The following is a 25,552-nucleotide window of genomic DNA, read 5'->3' as shown; positions in this document are numbered from 1 at the left end:
TTCTGTTCTCTGCTTCGTAGCTGCCTTCTATGCCTCCCCGAATTCCTTACCCCTTAAAGCTCTGTTCTCTTTCATGATATTTTCAGGAGGAAGGTGGCTTGCTTAAGAGCTCAGAGTTGACCTGACAGCCAGTCTAGTTAATAGCATGATGATGCGATTGTGACATAAATGCTGTGTGCTTTCCAGTGTGTGGTTGAGCCTCTGTGATGGAGGATGGGAAAAACATGTTGGTGGAGCCCTACACTACACCGCCCTGCCCTAAAGCTGGTCCAGCTCTGCAGTTGTCCCGAGGTGACTGGTTGGTCCCCCCTTACCTCTCCATCCATCTCTTGACACCGTATCACAGTATCACATGACTGGGATACCCAGATGCCTGAGCCCCACAGATCCTGTCACGGAGGCTCTTTCCTTTCTCCCCTGGGTAGCTCCCCTCCCTCCTGGCTGTAACAATATCTAAAGCCCAAAGAATTTGTTGATTCAGCCCTTTAGCCACCAAGATATTAAGCACCGGCACATGGAAACCGGATCCTGGACATCGGGTGATAGCACAGGAGCCAGAGCTTTTGGAGAATAAGATACAAGCCTTTTAGTCTTCCGGTGTGTTCTGAGAGCCAAAAACCTTTGTGCCAGCTCAGGCTTCATCACTGGAAACACAGCATGCAGCGCGAAGAATGAAACGGCCACATCCCCTGGCTGCTCCGTGCCAAACCGAATCCATGGGGCTCCTACCAGTGCAGGGTGCTACCAGTCGTGTGTAGAGGAACTGTGGTAAATGCCGGGCAAGTTGTGAGGGTGAGTGTGGAGGCTGAGGACTCGAGTCACTGCAGTGTCTTAAAATGTCAAAAATTCCACAGGTAGCTGTTGAGGGGAAGAAGTTTTAACCTCAAAGAAAGTTAAGCTCAGCTAGTGACACTGAGCCTGAAAGTCACTGAGCTCCTACTCTGGACCAGCTCTGTCTAGAACGAAAGTTCTGTGTGTGAGTGTGCAGGGTTGGGCCCTGGCTCAGATAAAGAAAGCTCCCCTCATGCTGACCCTAGAGGGAGTGGATAGCCAGCCTTGATTGTAGCATCAGATCTGCTGTGGCCATTTTATTTCTCCGATGAGCTGGGCTGCACACTCAGAACAACTTCAGTTCCCATCTGTGTCCATGCCTTAGAGCCTGAAGCTCCAGCCAGCCAAACACTTCCTCTCTCTCATCCTTGCCAACGCCTCCCAGAGCAGAGTCACACATGGACCCAGTGCCTAGGACCCAGCATGGCTGCTTGGCTCAGAATGGAAGGGGAAAATGGGAAACAGGCAAAAATGGCTTTATGAAGTGAGACCAAACGTTTTGTATGTGGCTCCTTTGTGGAATCTGAAAGCAGAGAAGAGGCGGCCAGGGTACCACACGTAGCCTGCAGCTGGAGCACATTTCTCCTTCCTTACAATTCAGGTCTGTTCCCTGGTCTAAAAGGCACATGCCTGGCCTTGCTTAACCCAACACACTTTTTGTTGTTGTTGTTGTTGTTCATTTGTTTGTTTTTTGAGACAAGGTTTCTCTGTGTAACCTCAGCTGGCCTCGAACTCGTAGCCATCCACCTGCCTCTGCCTCCCGAGTGCTGGGATTAAAGGCGTTCTCCACCACGCCCGGCTGTATTAATTGCTTTTCTATTTCTATGATAAAATGCTGTGACTAGGGCAGCGTGCAGAAGGAAGGGTTTATATGGCTTATGATTCCAAAAGATCCATCATGGCAGGGAGTCACGGAGGCAGGGACAGCTGAGAGCTTACATCTTGAACCACAGTATGAAGTAGAGGGAGTGAACTGGGATGGCCCTTGGCTTTTGAAATCTCAAAGTCTGCCCCCAGTGACATGGTTCTTCCAGCAAAGCCACACCTTCTAAACTTACCCAAACAGTGCCATCAACTGGTGAGCATCTGTTCACACATCAGAGCCTACAGCGGACCTTCTCATTCAAACCACAAGCAGGATACTAGCCAAGTCCAACCCTCAGCCCCACACCCAAAATAAAAACACAATTTCAGGAAAACAGATGGGGCCAGGGAGACAGCTCAGCAGTTAAGAGCACGTGTTCTTACCGTGGTCCCATGTTCACGTCCCAGCACCCACAGGGCAGCTCACAGGTCTATAACTCCAGCTCCAGGGGATCCAGTGCCTTTTTTTTCTGACCTTCCTAGGCCCCAGGTGTGCACATGGTAGGTACATAGACATTCAAGCAAAATATCCGTACATACAAAATAAAGCTTAAGTTTTTAAATAAAGGGACAAGGTCACAAGGTCTGGGTTACACTTCCTACTTGACATGTGCTAAGGTACGCGCGCGCACATGGCTACTCTCTCCAGGCTCCACAGTTTAGTCTCTGATGGGAACAAGGCATCGGTGTCTGATTCTGTGAACTCTCCATTTTATGCTGTGTGTTGGAGAGGGGGGTTCCTTTTCTTTACGATAGGGTCTCCCCTGATAGGCTGTGGTCAGATGGTGGGGGAGACGCTCTGACCTTCCTGTCAGAGGTCTAAGGGAGGGGAATAGAGTGGGGGAGGAAGGGAGGGTGGGAACGGGAAGATACAAGTGAGGAGATAACAGTGGGGATGTAATCCGAATAAATTAAAATAAACTAAAAAAATAAAAGCTTTAACAACAATAAAAGATAGGGTCTCCCCATGTAGTCTTTCCTGGGCTTGAACTTGTAACCCTTCTGACTGGGCCTCAGGAGAGCTGGGATGCTGAGATTTACAAGCCGGTGCCATTACGCCCAGCTCTGATTTCTGTTGTCAGTGGTAGTTTTGGGGCACACTTTTTATATTGAAATCCACAAATAGAAGTAGACTTAAATTACAGACTCATGACTTCTCCATGGTTTAGAATATAGGTATAACACCCTCCCACAGGCGATTTTGTTTTCACTTTTATTAAGCTATGTGAAACTAAGGAAGGAGCAGTCTAATTACAAGGTAGTATAAGGCATGACTATGCAACTTTATACTCCAGTCAAATGAAACTATTAAGTACCAAATAAAAAGTACCAAAAATAAGTTTGCAAGGGCTGGACCTCCCAATTGCACTGCACCTCCCCACAGCAAGTTTACCTTAGTTTACAATAAGGAGATGGGAAAACACATTTTAAGTTTAATTTCTACTTTTACCCATCCTTTCTATTTCTGTCCCGTGTGCACCACTCACCAGTTTATTCCTTTGACCATGAGTCTAAGATACAACTTATAGACAGTTTGTAGTAGCCAGTTAACCAGGTGGAGGTCTCATAACTTTAATAGCAGCACTTGGGAGGCAGAGACAGGTGGATCTCTGTGACTCTGAGGCCAGCCTGGTCTACAGAGTGAGTTCCAGGACAGCCAAAGACACATAGTGAGACCCTGTTATGAAGAAAGTTCTAGTAGGCAATTAATAATCGCTAACAGGATCGATGTTCAGATAGTACTCTATTTTGAAAGCATCTGTCCTAAACTTTCTGAGAATATGTTACTTGTCCTGATGGCCTTTTTCTCCTTTCATTTTGTTTTACGTTGTTTCATTTTGTACATGTGTGTGTGGATGTGCCCTATTGCATGTGTGGAAGTCAGAGGGCAATTCGCAGGAGTTGCTTCTCTCATTCCACATGGGATGCCAGTACAGGCTTGGCTGGAAGCACCTTTACCAAGTAAGGCATGGTATGGGTCATATTAAAAGTCCGTGGGGTGTGTGTGTGTGTGTGTGTGTGTGTGTGTGTGTGTGTGTGTGTGTGTGTGTGTGTACATCTGCAGGAAACTGAGGTAAACTTGATGTAGAGAAGTGGAATGACACTTTGGGTCCTTAATTTTTAAGCCTATAAAGGGACAAGTGTTAACTCCACCCTGAGAAAGGCTAACTGCTCCTGCAGAAGGTGTAGCATCTGTGGCTGCTGCTGCCATCTTGTGGCCAGGACAGGAGGCAGCCAACACAGGGCTGGGGAACAGAGATGGCAGTGGCTTGGGTCATTGGCTCTCAGAAGTAGCCATCCTGTGTGTGTTCCATTCACCTTGGCAACATTTCCTCTGGGGAAAAGGAATTAGGGATTGGACCAGACCCTTCTATATTCTGTACATGCTCTCACTCCACACTGAGCCACACACCCTCACCCCTGATTTGGTTTTTTAGTCTCTCTCTGTCTGTCTATCTCCGTGTCTGTGTGTGCCTCTCTCTGTCTCTGTCTCTCTGTGTCTGTCTGTCTGTCTGTCTGTCTGTCTGTCTGTCTCTCTCTCTCTCTCTCCCCGGGATCCCAATTCCCCAAGACTGGCCCCAGATTTACTACCTAGCTGAGGATGCTTGAACACCATTCTCCTCTGTCTCCCTACTATGTGTATTACTATGGCCGGATTTTCATGTAAATGGAGAGTTGGCTCAGCAGTTAAGAACACTCTTACCTCTTAGCTCTTGCAGAGGACTTGCATTCGATTCCTCATACCCACATGGTAGCTAACAACTCCATTTACAGGGGACCTGATGTCTTCTTCTGGCCTTCATGGGCCCCAGGCATGCTTAAGCTGTACCTGCGTACTTACAGGAAAACACTCAGACATATAAAGATAAATATTTTTAAAAATCCATATATCCAAATGAGCCTCAAATGATATACCAAAGCAACTATCATGAACTGAGCATGCACATGCAGGCCAGTTTCTTCTGATGCTCTGGCCTTGTGACTCTGACACAGCAAGTGACAATAATGAATATCAACTAATGTAGCAATAAAAAAAAGTATTTGTGAGCTGGGCAGTGGGGGTGCACACCTTTAATCTTAGCACTTGGGAGGCTGAGGCAGGCAGATCCCTGTGAGTTCAAGGCCAGCCTGGTCTACAAAGTGAGTCCAAGATAGTCAATGCTACACAGATAAACCCTGTCTTGAAAAAAACAAAACAAACAAACAAAAGACAACAACCAAAACAAGACAAAAAAGTGTTTGTGAGTTGGGCAAGGTGGTGCACGCCTGTAATCCTAGCACTCAGAGAAACAAGCAGGCAGATGTCTGTGAAATGGGGGAGGGGGTGTGTTTGTTACTTTTTTTTGAAAACCATAGATGGTATACAAAAAAGTTCAGAATGTGAGAGAGAAAATTAAACTGGCAAGTGCTCATGTCTCAAAAGTATTCTAAATATAAGTTCTAAATATGAATATTTGCCTTAAGACTGAAAGGTGGCTAGCACAGTGTCACATACCTATAATCCCAGCACTAGGGATGCTCAGATGGAAGACTGTCTCATGTGCAAGGCCAGCCTGGGCTACACAGTAAACATTCTTTGCAGACAACAATAATACAGCCCAGTTGGTAGGGCGAATGCCCAGCACGGGTGAAGCCCTGGGTTCAGTCTCTAGCATGCTGTAAACGGTGGAGTGGAGCACATGTAATTTCAGCACTCAGGAGGTGGAGACAGTGGAGACAGGAAGGGTGGAAGTTTAAGGCCACCCTCTGCTACACAGAGTGTTTACGGTCAGTCTAGGATACATAAGACCTTGTCTCAAACACAAAACTAGGACCAGCAAGATGGCCCAGTAGGTAAAGATAGTCGCCACTAAGCCTACAAACCTGAACGCCATGTCCAGAGCCCACTCCCTCAAGCCATCTTCTTACTTCCACACACACTAGCATGCACTCCACACGTGTGTACACACGATCAATAAATGTAGTGAAAACTTAAGCTGAAACAGTAGTAGCAATAACGACTGAGATTAAAAGACTTGATAAGACAACATAAATCATAGAAATGGAATACTGTTCCTAGAAGTCACTGTTGTTCAGAAAAAAAATCAATTTATATTTGACTTACATGCTACATTTTACTGACCTTGAAGATTTCTTGAGCAATATAAGAGATGTGATAGACTAGTTGCCTAGCAACTTGAAATTAGTGAGACATGTCCCCTTTCCTTAGCTTGATTTTAAGTCAAATTTCGTGAAGGCTATAAAATAGGTAAGATGGAAAAGCCCATAACACACTGTGAATAAGCTTAAAGAAAAAAAAAACTACTTATGTGGTCTACATGTTAGGATAACAGAATTATTTTGGATAAGACCATGGTCTAGAACAGTCTAGAATGCTCTTTTTCTTATGGCAATTATATTACTGTAAAGGCCTCTGGCTGGTGAGCATGTGCTTTGAGACTACATATATGTATGCACATCTACACACAAACACGTATATCACACAGGGATGGAGAGATGGATCAGATGACTTGTGTTCAGTTCCTGGGACCCACATCAGGTGGCTCAGAACCACCTGTAATTCCAGTCCTAAGTGATCTGGCCCTCTCTTCTGACATCCACCGTCAACTGTACTCCTACACACACCGCACACAGACACACACACACAGACACACACACACACACACACACACACATGCATGTGTGCGCACGCAGATGCAGAATGAGGGGAAGGGTGGAGTAATATGAAAACAATGGTAAATTTGAGACTGAGACAAGAAAGCTTCTGTAAAGCCTGATGTACAGTTGCATCAAAAGAAGGAAAAATATTTTTGTGATCTCTATGTATAAAAGTTTAGAAACCAGGGAAACATTCTTTTGCCATTTTAAATTGAAACACATTTTTTTTCCTAGTGAAAATTAAGTCTGAAATCCAATCTAAATTCATTTAATGCAATGTACCAATTATATATATTAGCAGTATAATTTCCCCCCACGATGACCCAGGGATTAAAGCTAGGACAAAGCTAGGAGATCTAGAACCCCCATGTAGAAAGCAGAATGTGTGCCTGTGCTTTTAAAATTCTTGGTCAGAGCGCCTCCTACTGGAAACGCTCAATGCTATAAATCAGACTGCTATCTACTTGGGCATTTATTGAGTCAGGGTCCTGTTCTGGAGCTCTATGAGCTCAACTGATCTCAAGTAATTATGAATATTATGAATACAAGTGCACACTACCAAACCAGGATGAGAGAAAAGAGAGGAGAGAAAGAGAGAGGGGGTGAGGGGAGAAGAAGAAGAAGAAGAAGAAGAAGAAGAAGAAGAAGAAGAAGAAGAAGAAAGAGGAGGAGGAGGAGGAGGAGAAGAAGAAGAAGAGAGGAGGAGGAGGAGGAGGAGGAGGAGGAGGAGAGAGAGAGAGAGAGAGAGAGAGAGAGAGAGATTAAGATTATACTTGTACCTAGGGCATCAAACTTTACTAACAATCTCTCTGCATCTGAATTACACCTCCAGCCCAAGATTAAAATTTATTTATTAGGATTTGTTCATTTTTATATGTATGTATGAATATTTGTCTGCATATAAGTGTACTATGTGCATGCTTGGTACCCACAGTAGTCAGTAGAGAGTGTCAATTCCCCTGGAACTAGCCTTACAGATGTTTGTGAACTGTCATGCTAGGAACTGAACATGGGTTTTCTGGAAGATTGGCAATTTTTTTTGAGACAGGGTTTCTCTGTGTAACCCTGGCTGTCCTGGACTTGCTTTGTAGACCTTGCTGGCCTTAAACTTAGTGACCCGCCTGCCTCTGCCTCCCAAGTGCTGGGATTAAAGGTGTGCACCACCACCACCCGGCATAAGATTCAAAATTTTAATGCATCTAATAGCTTTATGTTCATTGATTCCTTATGGCAGAGGGACCTTTCTCACATTAGGTTTTGAACAGCCCACTTTGCATGCCAGATTAGAACCAAGACAAAGATGGATCAACCCAAATGCTTTGGATTTGCCAGTATTTCAGATTTTGGATTTTTGGAGCAAGGACGCTCAGGCCGTTCTTCCACGTATCTGCAGTGCTCTCTCCTTCTTGTATCCGAGCTCTGGAAGCAAGGACTCTGTGTTCCCTTTCCTAGCTGTGTGCTCGAAGATGAGACATTCCACTCTGTGCGCTGGGTGTGCTTAAGTGCTTGCCTGTGCCGTTCGCAGCTGTTAACCTCATCTGGGAAAACAATTTTAGATGCAGCTCAAGTACCATGTATTGATTTGTAATCGAGTGGCTGGATAGCTCAGGATGTTTGGGAGGTATTTTTAAATTTTTATGTGTTTGTGAGTGTGTGCCACACACATGTGTCAGGGGAAGTGTGTGGAGAGGCAGGAGAGGGACTTGGATTGCATGTTGCTGGAGTTACAGGTAGTTGTGCGTTGTCTAACACAGGTGTTGGGAACTGAACTCTAAGAGCAGCAAGTGCTCTTAACTATTGAGCCATCTTTTCAGCCCCCTTTCTTTAGGACATAATCAAAAAGCTTTTGTATAGCCAGGTTTGGTGGCGCATGCCTTTAATCCCAGCACTTGGGAGGCAGAGGCAGGCGGATCGCTGTGAGATCAAGGCCAGCCTGGTCTACAAAGCAAGTCCAGGACAGCCAAGTCTACACAGAGAAACCCTGTCTCAAAAAACAAAACAAAAGAAGCTTTTATATACTACTACTACTATTATTATTATTACTATTATACCTACTCAAGATACTAGAAGCCACCTAAATTCTAGAAATAGGGAAATGGCTAAATAAATGGTGACATTATATATATGTATATAATAACATATACACACATATATATGATGTTATGTACTATATCTATATATACACATATATTACTCTCATCAATGCTTATGATTGTTTAAAATGGGGTACATGTTTTCCAGGTTGGCTGTTAACTTCTGAGTTCTGCCTCAACTTCCTGAGCAGCTGATCCTACGAGTGTGTACTACTGCATCCTGCTTCTAATGTGTGATTTAGGGAGGGGGTGGTACTAGGCATAGAACCCAGGGCTTTGTACATTCCAAGAAAGTGCCCTTGAATGAGCCACGCCCTCAGCCCCCAAATGCAGGATTTAAAAAAGAAATCATGGTCATATGGGAAAATGTTTATTATTATTGTTGTTGTTGTTATTGTTATTATTATTATTATTAACAGAATGTCACTGTATCCCTATGTGGATTTGACCTCACTGATTCCCCTCCCTCTGTCTCCCAAGTGCTGAGTGTAAAGGTTCATACCACACACCCAGGGAAGCTACTTGTCTTTTGTTACCATAGGACAGACATGTGCATGCCTGTGCTAACTGAAATGCTTCTCTTGAGGTTGTTCCAGGACCTAGATCAGACTAAGTCTGCTACAAGACTGTGAAAGGCAGACAGAGCAAACAGCTTAAATAACTTGAGCTCTAATTAAAATCCTTCCAGAAAACCAAAAAGTAAATCAGATAAGCCCAACTGCAAAGTTAAAAAACCAAAACCACCTGGTCTTTAAACAGCTATCAAGGAGCTAAGGAAATAGCTCACTTGGTAAAATACCCACTGTGCAACCACAAGGGCCTGAGTATTAACCCCTAGAAACGTGTGTGTGTGTGTGTGTGTGTGTGTGTGTGTGTGTGTGTGTGTGTGTGTGTGTGTGTGTGTTGGGTCCAGCAGCTCTACCACCACCTGAAGAAGTCATCAAATGCCAGTCCTGGGGCTGGGGATTTAGCTCAGTGGTAGAGTGCTTGCCTAGCAGCTCTGGGAAAAAAAGGCCAGTCTTTATCACCCACATACATGTGTAAATATATACCCTGTACACTTGTGCACACACATATATTAACACATATATACAGCGCACACACACACCAAGGCGCAGGGATCAGTGGCTGTAGAGATGTGGTGATAGAGTCAGTGAAAACAGCTGGAAGGGTGGGGCAATGGTTTGATGAGCAATAGTGCTGGCTTCACAAGCATGGGACCCAGAGTTTGCTTTCCAGCACCCACATAACAAGCCAGGGCTGGGCTCGTGTAACCCATGGGCTGTGTAGGAAGGGGAGACTGCTGAGACTTGCTAACCAGCCAGCTTACCTGAGAAACAGCGAGCTCAGGTTAAGAGGCAGACCGTCTCAGCCAGGCCACGCCATTTTGTAAAGTCTCGTTTTATATACGAACTGTGGCAATTCCGCAAACTGCAGTAATTTGGTTTCCATCGCTAAAGTAACTCATTTTTCTATATTCATGCTTTCCTTGCCTGAACACTAGTTCAGAGACACTGATTGTCAGGCAGGCAATGGTGATGCATGCCTTTAATCCCAGCACTCGGAAGGCAGAAGCAGGTGGATCACTGTGAGTTCAAGGTCAGCCTGGTCTACAAAGTGAGTCCAGGACAGACAAGGCTACACAGAGAAACTCTGTCTTGAAAATAAAAAAACAAAAACAAAAACAAAAACAAAACAAACCAACAAAAAATCCCACAGAGACACTGATTGTCAATCATGTGGTGAAGGAGGGACTGCCACACTGCTAAGGGCAGTGGGGACCAGGAAGTGGGAAAGGAGAAACGGGAGTGTCACAAACAGGATAAGAGGTTTACAGTGTTGACTAGCATCAGTAAACTAAAGGGACAGGACAAAGGGAAGGTCAGAGCGTAGAGAAAGGGTGGGAATACAGTAGATGTGTTACCTGAAGCAGCCAGGAGGTCCTTTTCCTTAGGAGCTTCCCCAAGGAAAGCCGGATTCTTACCTTTAATGCAGAAACAAATTTCAGGGTGGTAAAAGCAGAGTTGGAGTTTATTAGAAATACATTTTGACATAGGCCTTTTTATTTACTGAAGGCTCTTTGCCACCTTTCTCTAAACCTCACAGGGACACAGTAGGGAGCAGGCCTGCTCTTCCCATGTGCAAGGTAGGACCTCTTTGAATTTCTTTTCACTAATATAACATTGACCCTATTTTTTAAAAGTCTCCTTAGATTTGTGTACGGATGTTGTCTGCATGTATGTACGTGCATCATATGCATGTCTGCAGAGGCCAGAAGGCAGCATTGGCTCCCCTGGAATCGAGGTAGGAATGGTTGTGAGGCACCATGTGGGTGCTAGGAACTGAACCCACAGTCTGCAAGAGGAGCAAGCGCTCTTAACTGCCGACTCATCTCTCCAGTCTCATCTCCAACCTTACTCCTTGGGTAGTAATTGCTAGACTGTGAGACTGTATTGGTCCTTTTGGGTTAGGTGATATTATAAAGTTTGTTCACATTGACACCACAGCTGTTATTTGTCCTTGTTCCTCAGGAGCTTGGGAGGCATTAGGTTAACAGAACATTGAGGTACCTTCATCTGGTCTCTTGATGGTCATTCGTGGGCTCCACAAGTCAGCTGGCTTCCTCCCTTCCTTCTTTGCCTTTCTGTCCCTCCCTCCTCCTTAGTGGTCTGCTGGGTTATGTTTGGATGGTCTGGATTTTATTGGCAATATCCAGTGTCATAAGCAGGAGGCAGCAAGTATGTGACTTCCTCTGTCAGGACCTACCTGGGACCATCTTGACGCTGGCCTCACCACTGCCACAGAGCTTCCTCACAGTATGCTGGGTGTAGTGCTTGTTCGTCTTGCCATCCGCACTAAATGATATGTTTGCCTTCTCCTCAAGGCAGACGTGGTGGGCATTGGGCACCTGATGATGGCACAGTGGTCAAGCGGGGGCTTCCAAGGTTATCTGGGCTTTCCCAGGTGTCTTGGGCCACTTAGTGGTTGGCATGACCTTTCTGTTGCAGCTATAGTGCCGTTCAGCATTGGCCTCTTGTCATCAAAGCTGTTGCTTTGAGCTCTAGGAGAGGCAAGGCCTTCTCCTTTACTTCAGCACTACCTTGGAAAGGCAGGCCAGCCTCCTAATCTTTCTACTGTCCCACAGTGGGTCCCTCACAGCAGTTCCTCTCTAGCACCGATGTACATAAAATTCATCTGGTAGACTCATTAGAGTGCAGACTCAGGTTTAGAATGGACTTCAGCCAGCCAGGCACGGTGGCACACACCTGTAAATCCTAGCACTTGGGAAGGCAGAGGCAGGCAGATCTCTATGAGTTCAAGGCCAGCTTGGTCTACAAAGAGAGTCCAGGTCAGCCAAGGGTACACGGAGAAACCATGTCTCAAAAAAACTAAAACTAAAACCAAAAACCAATGGCCTTCTACCTTGAAGCCACTGCTATGTCTGGGGACCACTCTTGCTTTACCTGAGCTGTGAGACTTCCTGATCACTTCAGAAGTGGCACAAAAGGAAGTGGGAGCTCCTTGGTTACTAGAGAAAAGAGCTATTTTTGTTTGTTTGTTTATTTGTTTTGAGACAGGGTGTCTCTGTGTAGCCTTGCCTGTCCTGGACTCACTTTGTAGACCAGGCTGGCCTTGAACTCACATTGATCCACCTGCCTCTGCCTCCACAGTGCTGGGATTAAAGGTGTGCGCCACCACATCTGGCAAAAGAGCTACTTCTAACAGAGCTCAGTGCTTCTCCTGAACCCTGAGCTTGTTGAGGGCACCCTAGAATAGTCTGTCAGCTGCCAATTCCTTAGTTCTCAGGGAAGATGCCCCCCATTGTGGTGACTCAGGCTCCTGGCTTGCTAAGCAGTCGGGGGGGGGGGGTAGGCAGACGGAAGAACCTACTTTTGCTTATCAACTAGAGGTCAAGGAGTCTGGACAGCAAGGTGCCAGGAACTCCTGGAGAAACAGGGACTCCCCATCGTAGGATGACTAACCACACTGGGTGACACCTGTGTGTTTGGAAGCTGTTCCTTGAGGCACTGCTACCTGGCAGGGAGCATTCTCAAGATCATCAGTTAGAACTGCAATTTTCAGGTCTGTAAGAGGCGTTGTGTTCTCCCAGCACTCACAGGCAGAGGCAGGGCTGATCACGACTCTGAGAAGCTTATTTTTGTCCATGTTTTCTTACTAAATGCACTGACTACAAATTACAGGTTACAAATAAACACGATTTAATGTGCTCATTAAGATTAACCGACGGGCTGGAGAGATAGCTCAGAGGTTAAGAGCACTGCCCACTCTTCCAGATGCCCTGAGTTCAATTCCCAGCAACCACATGGTGGCTCACAACCACCTATAATATGATCTGATGCCCTCTTCTGGGATGCAGGTGTACATGTAGAAAGAGCTCACATACATAAAATAAGTAACTCTTAAAAAAAGAAAAAGACTAACAGACAAGCCAGGCACTGTGACACAAGCCTGTAATACCAACAGTTGGGGAGGCAGAGGCAGAGGCAGAGGCAGGTGGATCTCTGTGAGTTTGAGGCTAGCCTGGTTTACAAAGCAAGTCCAGGACAGCCAAGGCCACACAGAGAAACCCTGTCTCAAAATAAACCAAACTAAAAACCAAAAGACTAACACAGACTGTTATGTCCATCCCATGTCCTGCTGAAACTCGTCAAGACTTCTGTGACTTCTTGTCACTCTACTAGTTTTGCTTACCTCTCTAGGTATAACTCCATTTTTCTCAGAGTGAAACTAACTTTCTTGCCTTAATTTAACAAAACACAAACCACATATCTGAAGATCTTAATAAATGCAGATGTTGTTGAGAGCTTAAAAGACAGTGGCGTGCTGGGCATGGTGGCGCACGCCTTTAGTCCCAGCACTCGGGAGGCAGAGGCAGGTGAATCGCTGTGAGTTCGAGGCCAGCCTGGTCTACAAATCGAGTCCAGGACAGCCAAAGCTACACAGAGAGTCCCTGTCTTGAAAAACAAAAAAACAAAAAACAAAAAACAAAAAAAGTTCATAGACTATGGACTGTCCTTCACAGTGGTGCCCACATCAGAATCCCAGCACTCAGGAGGCTTCAGTGGGGGGTCTTGAGTTTGAGGCCAGCTTAGGCTACCCAGCCAGGTCCAAAATGCAGAAAGATCCACTTTGAGAAACTATATGCTGACAGGACTTAGTAGTTCCATAAAGAATTTACACATAGAAGGAACTGAGAGATGGCTCAGTGGTTAAGAGAACTGGCTTCTGCAAAGGGCCCAGATCCAGTCCCCAGCACCTACATGGTGTCTCACAGCCATCTGTAACTCTCGGGCTCTCACGTGGCGCACATTCATACACATAAACTTCAAACAAGAACAAAATTAAAGTAATTATGCCCAGTAAACAGAAATGACTAAGACATCTTGCAGTCAATATTTAAAAAACAAAACCCTAACCACTTAAGAGTGCTGCAATTACTTTGTCATTCTAGTCAAAGATCCAAACCATGCTAATTGTTGTGAGGAAGCAAGATGCTGCCACTACATGGGGAAGCAGTTATCTAATTAGTGGGTTTTAACAAGAAACTGGTTCCTTGCTGGGTAGGCTCAGCATTTCCTTGGCAGTAAAAGGGAACAGATGTGTGATAGATGAACCTACTGCAAAAACAAAATCCCCGGCACAGAACCAGCTCTACTGCACATCCTGGGCTCAGCAGAACCAGCAGGAAAGCCCTTTAGCAAGGTGGGTGCTTTGATCCTATCTAAGAGCAATAAGCTGAGGTGTAAGCTGAAAAGAGGTATCAGTGCCCTTCGAAGCTCCAATGTAACCCTAATATACCCAAGACGGAAACTTTTCCCTCTCAAGTAGAATTTTTTTGGGGGGGTTGGGGGGCACATGCTACAGCACACAGGAGTCTTCCAGTCAGTTCTTGAGGCCTTTGGGGTGGCTCAGTGGGTAAAAGCCCCTGCTGAGAACCTGCAAGTTCACATGCCCAAGCGGCAGGGTCTCACTGAGATGGAGGAACACTGTTGTGGTCCTACGAGGTTAGGACACAGTCATTGCTGGGCTTGGGCGGTGTTTTCTTTTTCTTCCTTTCCTCAGGAGTAAGTTCTGGTTTTCTACAGAACAGTAGGGGACTAAGGTTTACAACGTTACACACATTGCACTGATCTGACCACCACACATGGCATATATAGGTCAAATTATCACAACGTACCCCATAAATATGTAGTTATGTGTTGGGAAAAATTAAAATGTGAAAGTGTTAATAATGGAGAAATAAACAAAACCATATTTTTCTAAAGGAAGGAAAAAAAAACACTAGAGGGTTTTTGTTGTTTTGTTTAAAGACAGGGTCTCACTATGTAGATGGCCTGGAATTCACTATGTAGACCAGGCTGGCCCACAGAGATCCACTTACCTCTGTCTCCTGAATGCTGGGATTAAAGGCACATAAAGTTTTAACTGAAAACCTGCGGGAACTGGGGTACAGCTGAGCATTTGCCTAGCATGTTCAAAATCTTGGCTTCAATCTTCAATACTCCTAACCTCCCACCCCCAAATAAAACATGCCCACCTAAGCCGGGTGTGTTTGTGCACGCCTTTAATCCCAGCACTCGGGAGGCAGAGGCAGCTGGATCACTTTGAGTTTGAGGCCAGCCTGGTCTACAAGGAGAGTTTGAGGCCAGGCAGGGCTATTACACAGAGAAACCCTGTCTTGAAAAACAAACAAAACAAAACAACCAAACAACAAAAACTTGCCCACCTAAAAACGTAGAATCATCTGCCATCCACAGCAAACAACCCAAAGTTTTATTTATTTATTTGGTGGTTTTTTTTGTTTTCTTGAGACAGGATTTCTCTGTGTAGCCTTAGCTGTCCTGGACTCACTTTGTAGGTCAGGCTGGCCTCCAACTCACAGTGATCCACCTGCCTCTATCTCCCAAGTGCTGGGATTAAAGGCGTGCGCCACCACGCCCAGCCTTAGTGATTACTTCTAAACACAAGAACTAAGTAGAGTTTAGTCCTTCCTTTTGAATTAAGTAGGCTTAAAATCTACAAAGTAGAGCATACATATTTGATACCTTTTCAGTGGAAAACCAAAATTATGTCAAACTACCCATTACAACTTATGTTAATAGGAAATAAAACAACATTTTGATGGTGTTGGGGATTGATCCCCAAGATCACAATAGACAGAGGCCTTACCATAGAGGTAGGTCCTCAACTCATTAATAATTTTGGTTATCACCTGTACTGTGTCAGAAATTAAAGACAGTCTTTCGTTACTTATAATCGGTAATGCTGTTACTGTTCACTAAAGTGATTTCTCAATCACGTTTATGTTGACTACAATGCACACTCAGGTGTCCCACACTAATTACACACGCAAATGTGGGCTCAAGGTTTGACTTACCACAGTATTTAAACACACAGCTTCCTATTATCAAAGTGTAAGCTAGAGCCCACTGTGGTGGTGCACATCTTTAATCTCAGTACTAGCAACGCAGAGGCAGGCAGATAGATCTGAGAGTTCCGGGACAACAACCTCGCTACCTAAGGAGACCCCATTTTGAGGAAAGAAGGAAGGACCTCTTTACACCACTACTGTCTCCTCATATTTGGGGCTTCTTCAAAGACAGCAGTCTACTTGCCCAGTGAAAAACAGCTGTTATTTCCTATCATGGATGTCTAAAGTACATCAAATCAAATAATGGCAATCAAATTCCAAGAATTAGAGCCTAGGCAAAGGCCACTAGAGAATCTCCTCTTTCCTTGTAGTTGGCTCAGTCAACTAAGCAGCTACAAGGGCTTTCATTATTGTCATTGGAACGTATCCTGACTATCCAGACAAACAGCATTTGCATGTGGCTGCACACTTAATAACTAGTGAGACACTTTCCTTTTTTGTTTTTGCTTCTTGAGACAGGGTTTCTCTGTGTAGCTTTGGCTATCCTGGACTTGCTTTGTAGACCAGGCTGGCCTTGAACTCACAGTGATTCACCTGCCTCTGCCTCCCGAGTGCTGGGGTTAACGGGAAAAAAATCTTCTTTTAAGACAGGGTTTCTGTGTAGACCAGGCTGGGCTTGAACTCACAGATCCATCTTCTCTAGTGCTGAGATTAAAGGCATGAATTTTAATGTTTTTAAAGACAGGATCTTACTATGTATCCCTGACTAGCCTGGAACTTAAGACATTTGCCTCCCTCTAGCTCCCGAGTGCTGGAATTGACAGTGTGTGCCACCACACCCGGCCCTATATTTTGTTTTATGCTTTTAATTCCCTTATTCTAAAGAGTACACTCAGGCAGATGGCCCAACACCATAAAAAGAGTAGTGTTTGGTTTAAATGGACTTAAGAGCATATGGATAAAAACAGCATTTATCCCTATTGAGGCTGACCTTACTGCATTTCTTTTGTTTGAACCATTACAGTATGTATTTTGTTTATATATATTCAGTTTCAGATGATCTAAGCGTCAAGTCTCCCAACCCTACTCTCCAGATACTAAGCAGAACTTCAGGTCCATCCCAGCCATTATACACGTACACACACTTCTGCCGCAGGCCGCACTGCCGAGGAACACTTGCCTTGACGGGACAATGCCACCAGCACAGTGTGACCAAGCAAAAACTAAAGGTGCTAAGCAGGCTTTATCTTTGCTTGTTTCTAACTCTGCAGTACAAAAATATGAACAAGAAAAATTAATACCTAGGTTACAATGATAATTTAACCAAACTCCATTATTTTTATGGTGTTATTTAATTGGTGTTTTTAAAAGATAGGGAAAACATTTATGATTCTATTTAATTAATTTACTTATTTGTGTGGAAGGGAGGGACACACACGGAGGTCAGAAGACAACCTTCAAATTCAGGTTGACAGGCTTGGTGGCAAGGGTCTTCAGCAAATGAGCTGTCGCACCAGTGCGAATATGATTACATCTTAATAAAAGACCAATTACAGCCAATTGTTAAAAGTTCTTCTTAAGTTGGGGGCTTTCATCTGAATAAATGCTTCTGCAGCCTTCTGCACAAAATGCTCATAAAAGTCTACAGCATTGCACGAGACACTGAGTGAGCCTCTCCTCATGCCTGTGGTTTGTAACTGCCACATGCTGAACATCTGGCGCTTTCACTTCTGGGTAAGAGAAAAGGCGTTCTGGTCCATGAGTTCCCCTACGCGCTCCTGGAGCACGTTAACCAGCTCCGCAATGACAAAGACGTGTGTGTCATCGATGTCCTGAATGATAAACTTCTTCCCCAAGGCATTGGACTCATCCAAGTACAGCAGGAATTGCTTCATGGCCGGATCGCTGTGGAGACAAGCACAGTTTATGGGACATGCTGCAGCCAACCACACTGGAAAGGCCTCAACAATGACATCTGACAGGGAGGAACTTTTACGATGACTTCTAAAGTTCAGAACTATTATTCAATGTCTTGCTTTTCTCTCAGCCTAAAGTATTAATAATCTGTAGCTATGACTTCACACTAGGAGGTAGAACAACTTCAAGAGAAAGCTTTTAAAGAACTTGTCACTCACAAGAGAAGACAATTAAGCTATTTGAAGCTCTGCAGTTAGCAGCACCCAGAACCACAGCTTCCTTAATTGACTTAAAAAGCAGTGCCCTTCATATTCACTGACAAAGAGCCTGGGGAGAAACAAGAAGGGCTTAGGAGACAATTCTAGAAGTCCATGGGTGGACAAAGCAGGTGTAACAGGCTTCTTCCAGATGGTTTACAGAGAGGAAAAGGAGCTATATGACAGGAAGCCAGAGCGCCCACTTCTCAGACTTAACTTTCACTAATCTCTACTTGCCATAGAAGTACAAATTTTCAAACACTTTAAAAAATTCAGTCTTAGAAGGTGTGTGTGTGTGTGTATGTGTGTGTGTGTGTGTGTGTGTGTGTGTGTGTGTGTAGTGGGGAGAGGGAGCTGAGGACTGAATCACACTAAGCACAAGCTGGCTCACTGAGTTGGACTTCTAAGAACTTAGCCTTATATTATGGTTTACAATAAACCTTCAGAGGACAAAAAAAAAAAAAAAAAAAAAAAAAAAAAAAAAGTCAAGTGGTGGCAGCACACATCTTTAATCCTAGCATATGGAAGGAAGATCTCTGTGAGTTCAAGGCCAGGTCTACAGAGTGAGTTCCAGGATAGTCAATGCTGTTACCCAAAGAAACCTTGTCTTGAAAAACAAAACAAAAAACAAGGTAAACTTTGGGAGGAAGGAATCTTAATACAACCAGATGCCTTGCTATTTAAATCAGGCCTAAATGGCTTAACTCCTTTATTGTGGGTTAAGAAAGAATGAAAAAGCTATCATTTTGGGTTAAGCTCCTGTAAAAATAAATGGAATCATTCATGCTTAGTTACCAAGTCACTCAACTAGAAAACCTTATTTCATTTGCAGAGGAAACAGAACTGGTGATATTCTGTTGAATATAGATAATGGACTTGGAAGGTTTATTTTGGTTGTTCGAGACAGGGTTGTTTCTCGGTGTGTATCCCTGGCTGTCCTGGACTCACTCTGTAGACCAAGCTGGCCTCAAACTCACAGGGATCCACCTGCCTCTGCCTTCCCGAGTGCTGGGATTAAAGGAGTGCATCACCATGCCTGGCCGGAAGTTTTTTTTTTTTTTTTAAAGACTTAGTACATGGGGCTAGAGAGATGGCTCAAGGGCTAAGAGCAACCGTTGCTCTTGTAGAGGACCCTGGTTCAGTTCCCAACACCCACAGTGGCTCACAACGTGCTCCTAACTCAAGGTCTGGGCAACCCAATACCCTCTTTCTGATCTCCTCAGCACCAGGCACAGATGTAGGCAAACACTTATACACATAAAATAAAAACAATGACTAATACTTCACCTGTTTGTTTCATTTCACTCTTTATATAGCTACTAGAAAGTTTAGAGCTTAGATGTGGCTTAAACTCTATTCCACTGGACAGCGGCTCCCAATGGTGCGGGTTTCCTAGGGTCTGACCTTGCTTCTCCCTCAGCTTTGCCATCACAGTAAAAGCACCACTACCTACACAATGACTCATAATAGGCAAGCAGAAGGGAGGAAGCAGCATGAGTGTCCAGAGAACAGGGCTGTCAACCAACCAGGTGAAAGCTGAACAAAGAGTTCAAGTTTTAAAAGTGAGTGACCATGAAGGCCTGGATTTTAGGTTGCTTTGAAGAACTCAACTCTGAGAACTATTTGTTTCTCCTTTGGAAAGGTACAAGGTTAAACCTGCTCCATTTGGCTCTCATTTCCTTTCAAGATGTGCTATCTGCAGCGGCAAAATTTAAACAAGTTCCTGTATTACTGTTTTGTTTTGAGACAGGGTTTCCCTGTGGAGCCCTGGCTGTCCTGGAACTCACTGTAGACCAGGCTGACCTTGAACTCAGAGATCCACTCGCTGCTGGGTCTCGCTATGTAGCTGGTTGGGCACTGAGGAGATCTGCCAGCCTCTGTCTCCTCAGTGTTGGGCTTAAAAGTGTGAACCACAGAAAGAGGTTTGGAGTTTATTTTTAAGAAGTAATTAGCCATGAGTAGAATTTGTTTGCAAATAGGATTTATGCTTTATTAATATTCCAAATACTCCTGGGTTAAAGGTGGTGTGCTATCCTTGCCAGGGAGCTTTAAAAAAAAAATTTTTTTTTTTGAGACAAGGTTTCACTAGATAGCTTTGGGGGTGTGAGAAGGCTGAAACTCACTATGTAGACCAGGCTGGCCTTGACCTCTGCATTTATCTCCTGAGTGCTGGGACTAAAGGCCTGCCCCACATCCTGAATTTTTAACCTAGATAAGTGCTGATGGTTTGGGAGTAGAAACACTGTTTCTCTAATCAAGGCTAATCTAACACATGCCTCCTATCAAAAGAAAAAAAAATCGCTGGAAATAAAGCCAGTTACATTAATTTAACAGAGCCAACCAAATGTAACATCAGTAAGAAACCTAGCAACAAAGCCTGTCCCACTTATAAAGAAAGCTTATGGAAATTCAAAGTTGAAGCCTCAATTTCATTTAGATCGACTAAACAAAAATTCTGGAAAAGGCACATATATAGCAAGATCCAGTGTGTACATTTAAAGCTCATTAGCTGTTAAACCTGCTTACCATTCTATAAGCACTCCTTTCAACACGTTGACCATCTTTTCCCAGGCAGACGGTGCGGATGATGTCAAGAATGCTAAAGTAAACACATTAAGATGAAATTAAGGACAAAGTGACAGAAAATTCAAAAGTTTCAACTTACTATAGCGATTTATATCTGCGATGAAACAAAAATAAATGTTAGTATGAAAAAGCGACCACTAATGCAAGGCAGTGGTGGCACACGCCTTTAATCCCAGCACTTGGGGCCGGGGCAGAGGCAGGCGGATCTCTACAAAGAGAAGTCCAGGACAGCCAAGGCTACACCAAGAAACCTTGTCTCGAAAAAAACCAAAAACAAACAGACAAAAGACATTAAGGCAAAAAAGATATTATCATTTTTTGACCAACGTTAAAGGAGATTATTTGGAATATTAATAAAGCATAAATCCTATTTGCAAACAAATTCCTCTCGTGGCTAATTAATCCTTAAAAGTAAACTCCAAACCCCTTGCGGTGGTTCACACTTTTAAGCTCAACACTGAGGAGGCAGAGGTTGGCGGATCTCTTGAGTTCCCGACCAGCTACATAGCAAGACTCAGACTTTTTTTTTTTTTTTTAATATCCAGGAGAACGATACACGGGCAAAATTCCAAGAGGCAGAAACTACAAAATGGTAGTTCCAAAAAAAGCTTCAAAATTACAGTGATCCATCCACTACCTAATTGTACCGATGAGACCAAGCACCTGGTCAAAGGTAATCTTAATCTACAAACACCCAGGTCTTCAGATCTTCCGTTCTTTTGATTAATAAGCTACATCCTCCAAAGATCTATGTTGCAAATTTCCCGAGACCAACCTAAAGGTCCCTTTAGTGTCTACACACCCAGGCGCGGCTACCTTTCGAAACGCGTGACGGCCGGGCGGCCCCCACGCCACAGGCCTCCGACCCGCCCACAGGCCTCGGAGGCTCCGTGTCTTTCCTCCTCCTCCTCCCCTCCTTAGTCCCGAGGCCTCCGAGCCCCACGCAACCTACTTTTCCAAGCCGCTCAGAGCCTGCAGCGTTCCTCCACCCACACACCCAGGAACCGTCCTGGCGTCGTCGACTCTCTGCGCCTGCGCCGTGCGTCATCGCGCCAGCGACACCAGTGGGTGGGGCGACTCTTTAGGGGCGGGGCAAAGGGTGGGGCCGGCCGGTCATGGGCGGAGTCACGTGCCTACTGTCCCTGGGCTAGGGCGCAGATTACTAGAGGCGGCGGTGGGTGGGCTCTGCAGCCGGCGGTGTGCACTGGGAGGTCGGAGCTCTTAGAGTCCATGCTCCACCAGGTAGGACCCAGAGACGAAAGGACCGGAGGGCGGGCGGCTCCGGGGCGGGCAAGGGCGTCGCAGCAGCCTCGGGCGGGGAGGGGTGGCCCTGCACGGACTCGGCGCCTTGTAAGGTCGCTTGGCCTCGGAGGGACCTGGTGACCCGCCGGGGCACTTAGGGCCTGATTCTGGCCCTTTTCTGGAATGGTCGCTGCGCTTCTCTGGTTGCTGCTGAGGCTTGGAGGAGCGCACCTGCATGCAGTTGCACCATCGTGGGCTCTTGTGTTCTCATGAGCCACACCTGAGTCAGGCACATCTCGCTCTTCTCCGACCTGGGAGAAGGAGTAGTTGGGATGCTGTTAGTTTTCTAAACCAAGTAACCGTCATTTTAAGGTGAAGGCCTCCAGAAGGTTCGGAAGTTAATCTCATTCCCAGATTCTGATCCGTAGTCTTAATGGAACTGTATTCACAGCAGTTGAGACAGGAGGCAATTGTAGGTTTTTGATCCTTAGGTTAAATTATATCTACACATTTAAGCCCATGCTGATTTTTGCTTTACTCGTGCCTTTTCCCTTTAACCAGTTTTGCCCTTCCACTTATTTCCCTCTTTTGGTTCCTCAATTTTCTTTTTTTAAAAAAATGTAATGCATTTATTTATGTATACAGTATGTGAGTTGGGGGTGGTGTGCGTGTGCCACGGTGCAGGAGTGGAGAGGTCAGAGGACAGTTTGAAGGAGTCGGTTCTCTTCCCTGGGATGGAACTCAGGCTTGGCAGGCAACAAGCAAGTGCTTTATTTGCTGAGCCATCTTGGCAGCCCTGGCCGCTCAAACTTTTTTCCTCTTGCTCATCTCCACATCTGCTGTACCCCCACTCTTTTAAAGTTGCCCCAAGTTTAATCTTTCCAAGTCTTTGCTTTGCTTATTTTCTGTTGGCCTACATTTCCCTCCTTGAAAAATCAGTCCTCCAGGTGGGCGGTGGTGGCCCACGCCTTTAATCTCAGTAGTCATGTGCATCTCTGTGAGTTTGAGGCCAGGCTGGTCCATAACAGCCAGAGCTGCTACACAGAGAAACTCTGTCTCAAAGAACAAAAACAAACAAACAAGAAAAAGGCAATCAGCCCTCCAACTCTCAGCTGTCTTCCTCGTGAACTCTCTTGAGCTGCTGTTTCTGGACTGATGCCTGCATTTTAATGAACCGAGAGTTATCTGAGCTCCACCTCTCAAATGGAAATGGTTTTCATCTTTCACCCTCACCTTGAAACCTGTTTTCTCTCTCCACTGATTAAAATCCTCTAGACATTCCTGAGCACCTGATGTGTACTCTTCTAGTACTCTTGTGACACTTGGGTCACAAGGTGAACACATAATTAATCTTACTGGGAACAGAGAGACTGTAAGTAGGTGAACAAAAAGGTGCCTAGATGGGGATGAGACGGCTAGTAGAAGGGTTACTTTGGTCGAGAGGTGTCAGCAACGGCTGCCAGGAAGGTTTCAAAATTAAACTTCTTTATAGTAGCAGTAACTATCCAGGAATTTTAGTAGTAGAGACACCGTTGGTGATGGCATTCAGAAATGAAGGTATCTAGAAATGCATCACACTGAAGATGCATGATTTATATAGGGAAAAAATTACTGTATTACTGACATTCATAGAGATCAGTAACTGGGGAGATATACAATATTCATGGATGGAAAGACTCAACAGCAAAACATGACTTTTTCTCAATGTTATAAGCTCATATCACTGTGTTTTCTTCATGAATCTTGATATACTAAGCCTAAAGTTTAGAGAGAAAGTCAAAATGTCAGCTTTAAAGAGGGAAAATTAAAAAAAAAATTTTTTTTGAGACAAGGTTTCTCTGTGTAGCCTTGGCTGTCCTGGACTCTCTCTGTAGACCAGGCTGGGCTTGAACTCAGTGCTGTCCACTTGCCTCTGCTTCCCAAGTGCTGGGATTAAAGGTGTGCGCCACCACCTGGCTCTGAATAGGATTTTTCCTATCAGGTGTCAAAGCTTAATAAGACATCCTTTTTTTTTTTTTTTTTTTAAATACATCCTTAATGAGACAGTATGGTATTGGGTTAAGAATAGCAAAATAAGTCTGTGGAACAGAATTACGTGCTTAGACACACTCAGGTACATCTGTGAGCTTAGTATACTGCTCTGGTCACAAAGCGAGAGAAAGACTGTTCAATAAATGACAGAAGAAAAACAAAATTCCTCATACCATTTGTGACAGAATTTTCCAGATAGATTGTAGGCCTAAATGTGACAGACACCTCTATAAAACCATTCAGGAAAAATACACAGGCTACTATTGTTTCTAGAAAAATTTGCTTGTTTACTATGTTATAGGATAATGTATGTGCTATTTAACGTTTTCAGTGTTTTTTAGGTATATAGTTCAATGACATTTGTCGTCACTGTTCATCATCTCTTAAGTTACAGGAATCACCAGTGAGGTTGCTGTTGGACTAGTAGTGATGGCAACTTAGACAATACAAGCGTGGTAGGAGAGAGCGTGTAAACAAAAGCTGATGGATGTGTGGTGTTTGATGGCAGAAGACGGGAAGTGTGCACAGTTCAGATATGAGGGAGGGAAATGAGGGATCAGCGGTGTCTAAGGTTTTACAAGAGCTACAAAGGTAGGATATATGTATGTGTGTGTATACACACACATATATGTATACACACATATATACATACATATATATGTGTGTATGTATATATATAGTCAAGATCCATTACCAGTTGCTTGATGCTGATGGATGCATTGAGAAAGGGTTTTAGAAGAAAAAGTATTTCTGTTTTGGACAGTTATGTTTGGAAAAGCGCAGGCGTTCTATTGGAGTTGCAACAATGGAAGTGCGCAGTCTGGAACGACACAGCCCAGGATATGTCAGTGTCACTGGCCGTGGTAGATCAGGATTAGATTTAGAAGTATTACGCAAAAATGTAACATTGTAATGACGGCCGGGTGTGGTGGCACACGCCTGTAAGCCCAGCATTTGGGCGATAGATGCAGACAGGTTGCTGTGAGTTCTAGGCCACTCTGGTCAACAAAGCGAGCCCGGAGTAGCCAGGGCTACACAGGGAAACCTTGTCTCGAAAAACCAAAATAAAAAATAATAAAAAAAACTCTTGATTACATTGGGGCATGGAGATGGAAGCCTTTAATGCCATCATTTAGGAGACAGAGGCAGGCAGAGCTCCGTAAGTTCAAGACCAGCCTGATCTACTGATCTGTGCAGCCAATGGAGGCTGCATAACGGGTTTTTCTCTTGCTGCTCTGTTGTCTTAGCATATGCTGCACAGTGGATCTGCAGTTTCTAATACCGCTGTAACGTGCTCATTCTAGAAGGAGGGAGGAGTGAAGGACAAAGAAACATACACAGTCCTTACAGGCACATTCACTTGTACTTCACCCCTTAGTTGACTGTGATCCACCAACCACACTTGACTAGAGGGGAAGCTGGTGGCGGTCTTTTCCCAGTTACCTGGGCGCCAGCTGCAGCTGAGGGTTATTGGTCAGTATGAAGGGCTGCAATGATGCTTCGTGTCAGTCGGATTTGTTCTCCAGCCAGGACAAGGATGCTGTCCTCTGGGAGCCGCAGTGCCCTCTTCCTGTCAAGTTTAACGGAGCCTTGAGATGTGTTTCATTTTTTTTGTGCCTTCTCTCTTCACCATATCCTCCGTCTTATCAGAATCCCTCCTCTGTCCTCTACTGACAGTT

General features: G+C 44.7%; 3 protein-coding genes across 6 annotated transcripts in view; 1 reads left to right on the top strand and 2 right to left on the bottom strand.

Annotated features, from left to right (window-relative positions):
• Positions 1 to 127, bottom strand: part of TULP4 (TUB like protein 4) — a 132,888-nt gene extending 132,761 nt beyond the window's left edge. Inside the window, exon 1 of the mRNA XM_084777527.1 lies at positions 51 to 127. The gene's annotated coding sequence lies outside the window, so the exon portion shown is untranslated. The remainder of the gene's footprint in view (positions 1 to 50) is intronic.
• A 17,046-nt stretch (positions 128 to 17,173) lies between these two features.
• Positions 17,174 to 21,676, bottom strand: GTF2H5 (general transcription factor IIH subunit 5). Of its 2 annotated transcripts, none has more exons than XM_084777551.1 (3): positions 21,553 to 21,676; positions 20,541 to 20,613; positions 17,174 to 17,745 (listed from the first exon to the last, which is right to left on the bottom strand). In XM_084777551.1, exons 2-3 carry the CDS (start codon positions 20,573 to 20,575, stop codon positions 17,565 to 17,567), a joined length of 216 nt encoding a protein of 71 aa, XP_084633677.1. In that variant the 5' UTR covers positions 20,576 to 20,613; positions 21,553 to 21,676; the 3' UTR covers positions 17,174 to 17,564. The 2 variants fall into 2 exon arrangements, with proteins under 2 accessions (XP_084633677.1, XP_084633678.1); XM_084777552.1 differs by lacking the exon at positions 21,553 to 21,676 and adding an exon at positions 21,417 to 21,551.
• SERAC1 (serine active site containing 1) overlaps positions 19,399 to 25,552 on the top strand; it is a 37,780-nt gene continuing 31,626 nt past the window's right edge. For 2 of the 3 annotated variants that reach the window (XM_084777538.1, XM_084777536.1), the window contains exon 1: positions 21,687 to 21,842. The gene's annotated coding sequence lies outside the window, so the exon portion shown is untranslated. Of the gene's footprint in view, positions 19,657 to 21,686; positions 21,843 to 25,552 lie in introns of those variants that run through there. The other variant, XM_084777537.1, reaches the window with a different exon arrangement.

This window comes from Acomys minous (assembly GCF_964271855.1).
Source record: "Acomys minous genome assembly, chromosome: 3".
Taxonomy (NCBI): Eukaryota; Metazoa; Chordata; class Mammalia; order Rodentia; family Muridae; genus Acomys; species Acomys minous.
Note: the sequence above shows the minus strand (reverse complement) of the source record. Positions and strands in the feature narration are given on the sequence as shown.

What these genes read in the sequence shown, in the direction of transcription:
- GTF2H5 (XM_084777551.1), bottom strand. Translation starts at nt 20,575, where the DNA reads ATGGTCAACGTGTTGAAAGGAGTGCTTATAGAATG. An exon ending in AAAGGAGTGCTTATAGAATG is followed by an intron (nt 17,746 to 20,540) that starts GTAAGCAGGTTT and finishes TTGTCTCCACAG; the next exon opens with CGATCCGGCCATGAAGCAAT.